At 32.4% G+C, this 9998-nt stretch overlaps 3 protein-coding genes across 3 annotated transcripts; 1 reads left to right on the forward strand and 2 right to left on the reverse strand.

Annotated features, from left to right (window-relative positions):
* The first annotated feature begins 373 nt into the window (after positions 1–373).
* On the forward strand, positions 374–1479 carry LOC149904677 (uncharacterized). The gene has a single exon (XM_090107181.1). It carries the CDS (start codon positions 489–491, stop codon positions 1170–1172), a length of 684 nt encoding a protein of 227 aa, XP_089963307.1. The 5' UTR covers positions 374–488; the 3' UTR covers positions 1173–1479.
* Positions 1480–1548: 69 nt separating this feature from the next.
* LOC149904678 (uncharacterized) lies at positions 1549–3678 on the reverse strand. Its single transcript, XM_090107183.1, has 3 exons — positions 3577–3678; positions 3238–3256; positions 1549–1850 (listed from the first exon to the last, which is right to left on the reverse strand). Exons 1-3 carry the CDS (start codon positions 3637–3639, stop codon positions 1678–1680), a joined length of 255 nt encoding a protein of 84 aa, XP_089963309.1. The 5' UTR covers positions 3640–3678; the 3' UTR covers positions 1549–1677.
* Positions 3679–7787: 4109 nt separating this feature from the next.
* LOC149904679 (zinc finger matrin-type protein 2) lies at positions 7788–9501 on the reverse strand. Its single transcript, XM_090107200.1, has 3 exons — positions 9278–9501; positions 8961–9202; positions 7788–8089 (listed from the first exon to the last, which is right to left on the reverse strand). The coding sequence occupies exons 1-3, from the start codon at positions 9390–9392 to the stop codon at positions 7850–7852; spliced, it is 597 nt and encodes a 198-aa protein (XP_089963326.1). The 5' UTR covers positions 9393–9501; the 3' UTR covers positions 7788–7849.
* Positions 9502–9998: the final 497 nt, after the last annotated feature.

The raw sequence follows: 9998 nt of genomic DNA on the forward strand, positions 1-9998 counted from the left end.
AATTGAATTATATAAAATACCGGTACTTTTTATTCAGATTGAATTTTTTCGAAAAGTATGATAGTGAGCTTCATGGGAGTTTTACTCTTGCGTTTGTCATGTATATATCCATACATTCATTCAATAAAATTAGGCTGTCGCAAAAGAAGGGTCAAAAAAATACTGTGCGATGTTAAAATACATGTTTAATTTGAAGCTCGATTAATAAATGTCTGATTTAGAAAATATTGGTGAAATTGGGTCTTAACCACGACTAAACTGTGATTTTTGTACCTTCGTTGATGGGTAGCTTTAGTCAAAATCAGGTTTAATTAATAATCTATATCAAGTTCTGTCAAATTAGCGTTGTTTAATCTGTGCTTTAATTGTGAAATTGTCAAATGACAGTTTTGAGAAAAATAAACGTTTTCTATCTAAAATTTACATAGATTGTGGTTTCTTTGTAATTTTTCATATAATTAAATAGTCAAAACAATTAATAATTGAAGATGGATAATTCTGATACTGAGGCTAGGACATTGGAGGGTTGGACAAAGGAAGAAAAATTCCAATTATTGCAAGCTTTAAAAGAATATGGGTGTTCGGACATAGATCAGATTCAAAGTTTTATATGCTCTAAAACTACAAAAGAAATAAAAGACGCAATAAAATTTTATAATCGGAAAGCATTACAGAACCCTGCGGTACTAAAGAAGAAAAAGAAACGTACAGCAAATGCATCTATAGCACCTATCGCAAGTTGGGCGAAATTACTTACGGATACAAAATCGTTTGATGAATTGAATACTGAAATAGCTCTTGCATTGCGTTTAATTGCTGAATTTGAAGATAAACCGCCTGTGGTTTGTACTAATAAAGTTGATTTTAAAGCAGCTTACAGTTACTTGGCAAATGCTTTAGAAGGAAAGCCATTACCAGACAATAAGTTTGTCAAAGCTATCTTTGAAAAATGCCTCTATGATATCGCCGTTGCAAGTAAATCTTTTCTAAAACCTCAGACACTCAAAAAACTAATTAAAGATATGAATTTATGTGATCAAGGGATAAAAATTAATTCACAGGCTTCCAATAGTACTGAGTTTACAACTATTAAATACTTGGCTAATCAAGGACAGTATAATCCACTAAATATTGAGGAGCAGTATTTAAAATCATTACGCAGTTCTTCGTGATTATTTTTGGTAAATTATCTTACAAAAATATGAATGTTGTGATGTATTTATTGTAAAACAAAAGGGATAATTATTTCTTTTTGTATTAAAATTAATAATTAGATGTGATATTGCAAAACATGCATATTATAAAATAGTAGGTATAAGCTATAAGCAATTTGTGATAGTAATTTAAGGAAATTAATAGTATGTATACCTACAGGTTGTTTTTTTTAACACCTGAAGCTTTTTCCACATAATAGGGTAATTAATAATTATTTTCTACCACACTACAATACAGAATAATATTTAAGTAATAATACTGACTTAAAAATAAGTATTGAGTAGGTACTAATAGGTATAGTATTATATTATCTGTGGGTATGAAAACATTTTTTTATTCAATAAAATTATAATAAATAACCAACATTTATATTTTATCTTTCAATTTCAGTCAGAGATATATCAGTTTTGATTTAACAATACTGGTTTTTGCTAGATACAGTTTATAAGTTTCAACATAGTTTTATGTATTAAGCCATTCTATAAATTTGTTAAATAATCTCAAAGCTACTTTGACAACTCTATCCCAAAAACTTGGTTCTTCTTGGGCATCTTCTGTTAGTCCAGATGAAAATTCATCAGCATCTAAATCTTCTAATTGTCTTTTTTCCCGAACTAAGGAATTTCCAAGATTATCTGAAAATAATAATGTGTATTTAAATAAGTAGTTACTTACATATTTCAATTTTCATAAGGTTATGGAACAGCGTAATAGGTAATATTATGACAATAAGATTGATCGTTTGGTTTAGGTAGGTTCAGCCGATAGACATGCAGCTACTTTGAAGTTACACGTGTTCGAACTGAAATCAAACAATACTCGCTTTCCGAAAGCGGCTTCGCCTGCGTGGTCAAATGAAATTCCCATGGAATTGTGGCCTATGTCACTGTCTGGCCTCGCAACTAATACCAGACTCAAGAATCATATCATAAAATATGCGACGTGATAGAAAGATAAACAAACGCACTTGCGCATTTATAATGTTGTTAGCGGTCCGCCCAGGCTTCGCCCGTGGTATATGTAACATGTACATATGTTTGCTCTCCCTAAGAACCATCCTCGTAGGTACTTCAAGGAATATTATAAAAAAATAATTAACGACATCGGTTCAGCCGTTCTGAATAGATGAATAAATGTAACAGAAACATGATTCATGTGTTTCAGAATATAACAGTTATTGTATTGGTATTGAAATAATTTAAACTAGTTTTAGCCCGGGGCAATACTCGCATTCGCGTCGCGTTGTTCCCGGGTAAAAATTCTGTGTGTTACTTCGTAACTATCTTCAGCATCAAATTTAATAAGATAATATGTATTATGCTCTGCCGTTTTCGGGGAAAGAGTAACAAACCATTAATCTACATACCTAACTAAGTATAGGTATAGTTTTAGGAAACTACAACAATTCCCAACCAATTTATTTTAAATTTGGTTCGATTTCATGATTTTCAATCATCTCTAACTTGCTGCGTCAACGCAATAAACGCTATTCCCAGAGATCCCAAGATCGACATGAAATATTATCATACAGTACCATAATCTACAACTACACGGAAATTCCGTCGCGGATCTTCCCCGCAATTTCACTCAACGCCAGTCGTCAATACATGTTATAGGTAAGTATTTATCTTTCATATTATTACAATTTACAATTAGCGGGCACACTATTTTCCTTTCAATTCTTTCTCTAACTCCAAATTCGTTTGTAATCGATACTAATATTATAAAGAGGAAAACTTTGTTTGTTTGATTGTAATGAATAGGCTCATAAACTACTGGACCGATTTTGATGAAATTTGGCACAGATAATCTTTAGACCCTGAGAAAGAACATTGGCTACCTTTTATTGCGAAATATGTACCACGGGCGAAGCCGGGCGGACCGCTAGTAATTCTATAAAGATGGCAAATATTCGCAACCATCGTTTTGTAGGTAAATGCGTAAGTGGCGATCGTTCTGCGTTCATAATACAAACTAAGTATTCAGAAAATCGTTATTTTTGCCTTTTTAAGTAATACTTACTTGAAGAATCGTATGATATCTGAAAAAAAAAAATAGGAATTCATTAAAAATGAGATTTAAATTAAAACTTATTAATAATTTTAAACCAAGTTGTTCGCCCCATCTCCGATCTATGGCAGCTTCCAAACGACATACCTACTTACCTAGTTATGTAAGCGTTTAAAGTAACTACTAAGCGTTTAAATAACTACTACTGTGTATCTCGCAGTGATTAATTTCATTTATAATACAACTAACTAACTATTTAAAGATTTAGAACTCAGATTAAAGAAGTCTGTTTATTAAGATGACATTGGAGATATGTACATAGTTACCTGAATTTAAATCTTACTTACTTACTTGTATCGCAAAACTGACGCAAAAGAAAGATAGTAATCCTAAAATCACAAGTATGTACTTCATTATGGTCGACCTTAATGGTGACACTCACATTTACCACAACAGTCCTCCTGACTTTGAACTTGCGTTTTATAGGAAGGCGTGGTTACGCGATCGTAGCGGAAATCATGACTTGTAATCACTGGTTACAAGTGTAGCTGATATATTACCATTGTATGTATTACTGTGTCTCAAATTTTTGTTGTGTTACCTATTAAATTTTCGTAGCAGTTGCAGTAAAACTTAAAAAAAAAAGTTCGGAACCAAGCTCCTAGCTACCTTAACGCCTTTACAATAATAATATACCTACATAACTACAGTTTTGTTCTATTAAAAAGTAAGTCGGTGACTATTTTAAACCTGAACCTGTGCCTGAACTACTGTACCGATTTTGATGATATTTGTGATTTAATAGACAAAGCCTTGGAAAACGACTAGGTAGTTACCTAATTTCCTAATTTTTTGCCCTGAAAATCCAACACTGAAAGCAAAATAGGTATATCGCGTTTTATGTAAGTATGTTACATTTGATTTTAAACTTGGTAAGTATTATTTTTTAAAAATAACGGTAACTAGCAGGTACCTAGTTACCGTTACTACGTAGAAGAATAAAACTAAAATTACGTATACTATTTATCATATAAGAATTCCTGGTGATAAGAATATTAACTATAACGATAAATATATGTATATAAAAATTGATGTGGTCAGAATAGGTAGTCATACAAGTACTAGGTACCACTCACATGAATGCATAACGGATATTTGAATAGTGAATAGATATATGTTACACATGATAGCTTCTGCACAATAGGTGGCTAGTTATGCTGATGACTATCAAAACAAGCTGTGAAAAGCACTAGAGTTAATTTACAGAGATTAGTCAGAAACATTGCATAAGGCTGCAAACATAGACGTCATCCGTTTGTATGCCTATATCTATTTATTGTGGATTATTGATAGGTGTGGACTGCGATGATTGTCTCGATTCCGTGCCAAAAAAAGTACTATAACGCCCTCTTTTGTATGTCTCATTAAAATCTGTTAAGCAGTTTTTAAGATTAATCTGGTCACACAGAAAATCAGACCGTTATGAGAAAATAGATTTTTTTAGATGTTTGTTTGAAAGGGCCCTTCGTTCATGGAGCTACTCAAAAATGACTGAACTAATCAGTAATTACGATTACAAACCAGTTACAAATTGTATCTCGCATACAACGCTACTCAAGTTATAAGGTTTCAGTCACTTGTCAATGTTTGCTCGTTCACTTTTATCATAAAAAACAAATAAACTCGGGAAACCAGTAGCGTGGAGACCGACACGACGCGTCGCGCGTGATTGGTTGCTAACGCGTTACTCACCAGTTAGTAGTTATAGTTGTGACTAGTTCTTTTTGAGTAGCTCCATGAGCGAAGGGCCTAACTGAGTAAACGCGACGTTTCAAAACACGAAGAGGTACCTAGTTAACTATAATAGAGCGTATAAGGCCCTTCGCTCATGGAGCTACTCAAAAAGAACTAGTCACAAACTCAAATTACTAACGAGTTGCCTGAGCGTCACAGCCCATACATGTTCTATGGAGATTCGCACACGACGCGACTAGTTACTAACTGGTGAGTAACGCGTTAGCAACCAATCACGCGCGACGCGTCGTGCCGGTCTCCACGCTACTGGTTTCCCGATTTTCCTTGCTTTTTATGATAAAAATGAACGAGCAAACATTGACAAGTGACTGAAACCTTATAACTTGAGTAGCGTTGTATGCGAGATACAATTTGTAACTGGTTTGTAATCGTAATTACTGATTAGTTCAGTCATTTTTGAGTAGCTCCATGAGCGAAGGGCCTAATATTATAATATATGCAGATATATAGTAACTATTTCAATATAATTTATTTTAACCCATTGACCACCGTAAGGCCCGATCGGGGCGCGACACAATAGATTTTCTATTGTGTCTGTGATTCCGAGGACTGATGGATTAAACGGATGTCATGTTAACCATGGGAAACTCCACAAAAGATCGACATTTCACAATATACCATTCAAATTAGCAAGCAATTACATTGATCCAACTTCTGATTACAAACTTAGATGCAACTAAAAAAGTGTCGTTACTAATATTTTATTAATTTTAGCTTGTGTATATCTTGCAGTGTTCATTCAGGGTCGAATTCTCACCCATCCAATTTAAGACCGCGCAAACCGATGCTTAAGGTCGTTTAAATGTTGTTATTGCAGCAACAGAAATTTTCAAATCTGCAACTATCACAGCTCATGAGATATAGCCTGGTGACAGACAAAACTGCAAAGTCTTTTAACAGGGTCTTGTTTTACCGGGTATGAAACGCTAATTAAGAAAACAAACCCTATCTTGGTTAATGTGCAGATGTTCTTGTTAATATTATTGAGTACATAACAATTAACCTTTTGACCGCCAGAGCAAAAACGCATCGCCGTGCCCTCCACGCCAAGCCACAAATTCAATGAGATAACCTTGAAAATAGTAGGGAGACCCTACATGTTATCGATAAACATAATAATTCACGTCTGAATATTTGAATAAACAGCTTATAACACAAAAATAATATTTATTTAACCTCATCTCCTACTGTAAAAACTTAAGACCACATTTATAGCAACTATCAACAAAAAAAATCAACCTTTTGAGATACATAAATACATATAAAATTGCAGCAAGTTACAGCACTATTCTCTATCAGTTACGCCCCATTGGCATGTATACATGCCAATGGCGCGGGCAACCATCCTTTTTTTATAATCTCTCGCTTCTGATTAGGGATGTGTAGCTGTATATTATTATAACTTATCGAGTTTATTTATTAAGTTTATATGAACTATAGGTATTATTGTGGAGTGTTTATTTGTAAATATCAAAACAACTATTACCTTTAAATAAAGGGAATTGCATTAAAACTACATATTTATTTTCCAATCATTTAGTTTAATACTTGAGTTATTACAAAATATACTAATTATATGTAGGTACCTATTTAGGTCAATTAACATATTTTGATATGACATAGCGACAATTTGTATCATAAGAATATTCTAATAAAGGCACTGATTAGACTTATTAGGTAATAAATTTTGAAAACTGCTAAATAGGTAAGTACCTACAGATTTTTAGAGATATTTATACATTTCTAAAATGCGCAATAGTTCTTCTGTACTATAAAACTTCACTTGCCATTTTTGCGATTATAATATTGGTAGATACCTACTCGATAAAATATTTTTACAACTTTCCGCACTTAACAACACGGCATGCGCTTACGACGTCACCAGTCCGACATCTATTCATGTCAATGGCGCAGAAGGGATTGCATATCGATACTGTGCTAGGGATGCGCATGATTGGCGAAAAGGAAAATATTCAAATCAACAATATCCACAATATAGACAATATGGTATTATACCAAAGAATGTAGTATTTACCTTTTTTCTCAGTTACTAAGCTTATATATTTTTTTTGTAGTTATTACAAAAATTAAGCGAATTAGAGTAATTTCGCTGAAATTTTAATGAAGTTACTTGAATATTACACTATTTCACTAGTAGGCACGTATACATGTCATTGGCACGAGAGAACATGCATTTTTAGCCATTAATTAAGTTATTTTTTGTCATCAAATATTTGAATAACTACTTGGCAATTTTGTTTACTGTGTACAATTATGTAATAACTGGGGATTCAGTTCATAAACTGTATAAATAAAACACGTAAAAGTAAAGGTTTAATATGTTTATTTTGTATTTATCTATGATCTGTTTCTTGGCATGTATAGGTGTCGTTGGCGCACAGGGCACGATTGCGCATGACATCTATAGATGTCATTGGCGTTCAAAAGGTTAAATAATGTCCCCTGCTTGAATTAATAATTGTAAAAAAGCTCTAGTAAAAAATAACATTAATGGTATGAGTAAAGTAGTTTTAAATAATAAAAAAGTGAAGCTTGATACAAATTCTGAATCATTATGATTTATGAGAAATATAGGTCAGAGAGCTCCAACAACATTTCCAGTTTCCATGCTTATTCATCACATAATTTAATATTAATATTGACTTAATATTTTTTTAATGGTAGAAAATTTAGGTTCAACCAGGCCCCTATCAGCTATCAGGATATCACACAATGATACAGTAAAAGCCAAAAGAAAATTTGTTTATTCATCATACTGAATATATCTTATTCTAATAAAGTTAAGGGATCATTTTTTTGTCGCCCCAAAACCAGAAAATCCCATGATCTGAGCTAATTCCGACTGTGCGGGAGTGTCTTCAGTGTCATCGTCTTCCTGTAGTTTACGTTTTTTGTCTCGGCGACGTTCGCGTCTGAGTTCTTTCAGTCTTGCCTCCTCTTCTGCAGCTTCTTTTAGCCGAGTATCCAGTTCATATTCCTTTTTCTTCTCTTCTAGTTTACGTTTGTTTAGTGCGAACCTTGCTTTAACCTGAAATGTTGTTTTTATTGTATTTTTAATATAAGTAAATAATTGTGAATGTATTTGAAACATATTATGGAAATATAACACCGTAAAGACATAAAATATGTCTCAAATCAGGTCTATTTTTTTTTGTAATTATAGTAATAAATACAGAAGATACTAAACTGAAAGTAATTCCTTAGTTCCTTTTTCATATAGATTCCTGTGTTTGATTTTCATAAAATATTAGTTTCCGTTAGTTTATTCTAATATGTTACTGTTTTTTTATTGTTATTTTTCTTTTTTTTTTGTGCGCTTTAAAAAGTTTTTGTTTGTTTTTAGACCTTCTTTACTTTTCTTTGGTTGTTTTAATTGTATTTTTTTTTCTCTCTCATTTCTGATACTCGTTTAATTGTAAGTATTGTTAGTGACGTGTTTTATTAGTTTAATTTTGCTGTTGTTTCAATCTCGTTTATTTTTATTCTTATTTTTTTTTTGTATTTCGTAATTGTCAACTCCAAGTGTCATTAGGGGCCACTGAAAATCAGTGGCACGAATGGTTTTACTATCATTCGTGCCGAATACTGAGTTGGTCCCTTTTGTCAACGTGAAAATGCCCAGTACCTTCCCACATTATAGTATGAATACATTTTTTTTTTTTTTTGATGATAATAATTACTTATTGATGATAAATAATTTAATGTTTGTATTATATGTGTGTTGCTAAATGCCTATATTGTGTAAAATCTCATGCTCTGGTGTATTTGTGTTATGTTGACAATAAACGTTTATTTATTTTTATTTATTTATTTAAACTATGTAGTTATAACAATAGCATTTATTTATTGTTGAGCTTATTGTATCAATTTAATAAAATTCTCATTTTAAACATACAAACCTGATCCAATGAGCTTCGTTCAATTTTCATGGACATACCAAGATTCCTTTGATGTTTTTTGCCATTAATGTGATCAAGAAAGTTAATAGAGTCCTTGACAACACAGTCGCATACATTGCAGTAATAGCCACCAGTTTGTGAGGTAGGTGTGTTTTTTGTTATTACTACACTTTTTCCTAGTTTTGAATCTAAGTCTACTTTATATTCACGTTGTTTAAGAAGTTCTCGCTTAACTGGTGGAGCTGGAACAAAAAAGTTGTTTTAATGTTTGATCATTAATAATACATTATTGTGCCATACCAAAATTATAATATTACCCTTTTTCTTTGAGCGTTCTTCTTCCTCCAATTCCGCTTGTAGTCTCTCGACAGCAATTTTCTCAAACTCATCTTTATCCCATTTTCTACGATGATCATCCGGTCTCATACTCATTTTCGCAGCTGTAATTATACTTTAAACTTCTAATTATTAACCTTGTTATGATTAAAAAATGAACAAAATTTTGTCAACACAAATTCCACATTCGACAATCGACATTCGACACCTATATTTTGACACAAAAAAATGTCAATGTCAATGGCCGAAACGTCATTCTCGTTCTGTCGTACAGACTATTAAAATTAAGTTACCCATTCACAGACTGACATGTTGATTCCCCGAGAACCGAAAAGAATAGGCATGACGAAAGATTTTGAAATCCTCTTCCATAATGTGTGTATACGTTTACTATACAAGAAAAACCCTATATTTCGGTAATATACTTAAATTTAACGAAGATAAAAGCCATTTTTCAAAAAATATGTATTAACTGTACCAAAACAGCTCACAGGTGTCATGGCGTAGGCGTGACGTCAAACTTTGGTAAATACGTAATTATTTGTACGCATTGCGAAGAAAATTAAAAAAGTCTTTATTTAATATGTGTTATAGAAACGAATTTCAAAGTTTATGAGTGGTGTGAAGTATTGCAGTATGAATCCACATAAAAATAATGCTCAAAAATGTGTTAGTAATTATTTCAAGCGAGAAATAATAAGA

Source organism: Colias eurytheme, chromosome 11, assembly GCF_061535395.1.
Source record: "Colias eurytheme isolate Ceu_HAF_F1 chromosome 11, ilColEury1 Martin Lab GWU primary, whole genome shotgun sequence".
In the NCBI taxonomy this organism is placed as follows: Eukaryota; Metazoa; Arthropoda; class Insecta; order Lepidoptera; family Pieridae; genus Colias; species Colias eurytheme.

Excerpts from the sequence above, each read along its gene's own strand:
- LOC149904677 (XM_090107181.1), top strand. The coding sequence starts at position 489 with ATGGATAATTCTGATACTGAGGCTAGGACATTGGAGGGTTGGACAAAG.
- LOC149904678 (XM_090107183.1), bottom strand. The coding sequence starts at position 3,639 with ATGAAGTACATACTTGTGATTTTAGGATTACTATCTTTCTTTTGCGTC.
- LOC149904679 (XM_090107200.1), bottom strand. The coding sequence starts at position 9,392 with ATGAGTATGAGACCGGATGATCATCGTAGAAAATGGGATAAAGATGAG. Across the intron at positions 9,203-9,277 it reads AGAACGCTCAAAGAAAAAGG|CTCCACCAGTTAAGCGAGAA; the intron begins GTAATATTATAA and ends TTTTTGTTCCAG. Across the intron at positions 8,090-8,960 it reads AACGAAGCTCATTGGATCAG|GTTAAAGCAAGGTTCGCACT; the intron begins GTTTGTATGTTT and ends ACAACATTTCAG.